Raw genomic sequence first — 2,937 nt, 5'->3', positions numbered from 1 at the left:
TTGTAGCCAGGCGCAGGGTCTCCAAAATTTTTTTGCCAAAATGTATTTAGTGAATACGCTTCGTTTCTTTTTAATATCTGTCACTGAGTTTTAACAGAGATGAAGGCAGGAGTGATAGAGAGTCAGAACTCGTATGGAGAGAAACATTGTTCAGCTGCTTCCGGCACATCTCCCCTGGAGATGTGCGGCACCCCAGGTACATGCCCTGGACGGAAATGAACCCCGAAACCCTTTCAGTCCGCAGGCCGTCTCTATATCACTGAGCCAAACCGGTTTCAGCAGCACTTCTTTTTATAACACACTTTTTAGATCCTCACCTGAGGATATTTTTTCCCATCGCTTCTTAGAGTGGAGGGGAGAGAGGAAGGGAGGGGGATAAGAGAGAGAGAGAGAGAGAGAGGGAGAGAGAGACATCAATTTGTTTCCTGACGCTAGGGCCCTGAACAGGGCTGGGGATCAAACCTGTAACCCTTGGGTTCCCAGGCTGACAATTTAACCACTAATACACTGGCCAGGGTAATAATAATAACTTTCGAAGATCAGACCAGCTTTCACTGTAAATGATCCATGACCTCCCCACTCAAGGGGGCAAAGAGCCGCACGTGGCTCGCGAGCCGCGGTTTGCCTACCACTGAACTAGGCCATCTGAGTGCTGGATCTGGGGCCTCAGCCCTGAGGGTCTGGGCAGTCCCGGGGTCAGGGGATGTCCCTCTGAGGTCTGGCCTGTGTCCTATCCGGGCAGACGACCTACATGAACAACCAGAAGTTCATGGCTGCCATTATCCTGAGCGAGAACCAATGCCAAGAACAGCTCAAGGAGACTAACAAGAGCTGCAACGGTGAGTGCTCCGGGCAGTGGGGAGCCAGGGTGGGGGCTTCCCCATCCAGTTCCTTGGCAGTCCCCCAGCCTTCCTGCTCCCTGTCACCCTGTGCCTGCAGCCTTGCGCCTCGAGCTGAACCAGAAGACCAAGACGCTAGAGGTGGAGTTGTCCAAGGAGAAGGCTGTGTGCGCCAGGGACAAGGAGGGTCTGGGGCTGAGCAAGAGGGTGGTGGAGGAGCAACTGGCTGAATGCGGCAAGGCCCGGGAGCAGCAGCGGCAGGAGCTACAGCTGGCCCAGAGTCATCTGCAGAAGGTGCAGTCCTTCTGCCTCCCGCTGGACAAGGACAAGTTGGCGGTGGACCTGCGCAACCTCTGGAGGGACTCCATCATCCCGCGCACCCTCGACGCACTAGGCTACAGCCCATACCATACCATCGGCTCCGAACTGGTCTCCGTACGGAGAATCTGCGACCACCTGCCCAACCTCATGAGCACCAAGGTGGAGGAGCTGGCCCAGAGCCTGCGGTCTGGCATCCAGCGTGTGGCCCAAGAGAACGAAGACCTCCAGCGCCAGAAACTGGAGGCTGAGCAGGCCTTGAGGGCCAGTCAGGAGGCCAAGGAGAAGGTAGCGAAGGAAGCCCAGGCCCGGGAGGCCAAGCTGCAGGCCGAGTGTGCCAGGCAGACCCAGCTAGCGCTGGAGGAGAAGGCAGCGCTGCGGAAGGAGCGAGACAACCAGGCCAAGGAGCTGGAGGAGAAGAAGCGGGAGGCCGAGCAGCTCAAGATACAGCTGGCAGTCAGCAACTCCACACTGGACACCTGCATAAGGGCCAAGGTGGGCTGGCGGCCCTGGGTTCAGGCGGCGTTGGTGGTGATGTGAAGCTTGGTTTTGAAGTCTGTTGGAGTTTGGGTTAGTTAGGGCTCACTTGAGAGTTTCATTGACATTAGGATAGGGACCAAGTCTCAAATGGGATCAACACCAAGGAAGAGTGTAGGGTTAAGACTGGAGTTGGAGGTAGGATGGCTGTAGGGTCCAGGGTTCATTGAGGGGTGAATCTAGGATATCAGTTGCTTTATGATCAGGCTGAGTTGAAGCATTGAAGGTGGACTTAGAATTTAGGGGAGGGTTACACATAGGTGGCTGTTGAGTCTAGGGTTGGCTTAAGGATTATGGTTATGTATTTATTCATGTGGGATTTTGTTGGCATTAGGATTGGGGTAGAGTTTGAAATTGGGAATTACTGAGAAAGGGTTAAGGATTGGGGTTGAGTTTAGGCAGCTGGATGGGCCTCAAAATTAGTTTAGGATGAAGAATAGGAATTCACTGAGGGTTGGTGTCAGGGTTGGGAGTTGTTGAGCTGAAGGACCAGGGGCAATAGGTTAGGGTTGAGAGTGACATTAGGGTTATAGTGAGGGTTAAGGCAGGCCTAGTGGAAGGTTTGCTATGATGTATAATTTGTGTTTAGAGTTGGTTCACGATGAGTTCTTGGGTGACTGCCTGAAACAGAACCCCACTCCAGCCCCAAAGTTGATTTAGGCTAAGGTTTGGGTTCCATCTCATTAGTCTTAGATTTGGGATTGAGTTTGGAGTTTAGGTTATGAGAAAAGGTTAAAAGTTGGGTCAGGGTTTGCATGCAGGGCAGCTGTTGGGTCTAAGGTTGGAGGAGGAGTGAATCTAGGATGTCAGTGGCTTTGGGACTGGGTTGAGGTCCTGAAGCTGGAGTTGAGACTCAGGTGGGTGTGTGTGGCTTGTGAGTCTGGAGATGATCAGAAGTTTGGAGCCAAGAGTAGATGTAGGATTTCATGGGCATGAGGAGGGGTATTGACCATGAGTTTGGAGTTGAAGTTGTGTTGGGTCTGGGATGGCTGGTAGGGAGATGCGTTGGGCTGGCATTGGAATATATTTGAGGTGAAAGCTGAGGTGACCCTGGGTTAGGGTGGGGATACATTGGGGTTGGGTGGGGCTCAAAGCTGGATCTAGAGGAGAGGTTGTGTGGATGCTGATCTTGGGGTGGGGCTGGGGTGGGGCTCTGTTTCAGGTAGAGACTGGGGGTCTAAGGTTGAGTTGGGGTTGAGTGTTACCTTGGAAAGGTGTTTGTAGGTGGCCATTGTGGATCCCA

General features: G+C 53.2%; 1 protein-coding gene across 1 annotated transcript in view; it reads left to right on the top strand.

Moving 5' to 3' along the window:
- PLVAP (plasmalemma vesicle associated protein) overlaps positions 1–1,712 on the top strand; it is a 5,737-nt gene extending 4,025 nt beyond the window's left edge. Inside the window, exons 2-3 of the mRNA XM_006106513.3 lie at positions 743–839; positions 940–1,712. Coding sequence (XP_006106575.1) covers positions 743–839; positions 940–1,697 — 855 coding nt within the window. The 3' untranslated portion in view covers positions 1,698–1,712. The remainder of the gene's footprint in view (positions 1–742; positions 840–939) is intronic.
- The last annotated feature ends 1,225 nt before the right edge of the window (positions 1,713–2,937 follow it).

Source organism: Myotis lucifugus, unplaced genomic scaffold, assembly GCF_000147115.1.
Source record: "Myotis lucifugus unplaced genomic scaffold, Myoluc2.0 scaffold_841, whole genome shotgun sequence".
In the NCBI taxonomy this organism is placed as follows: domain Eukaryota; kingdom Metazoa; phylum Chordata; class Mammalia; order Chiroptera; family Vespertilionidae; genus Myotis; species Myotis lucifugus.
Note: the sequence above shows the minus strand (reverse complement) of the source record. Positions and strands in the feature narration are given on the sequence as shown.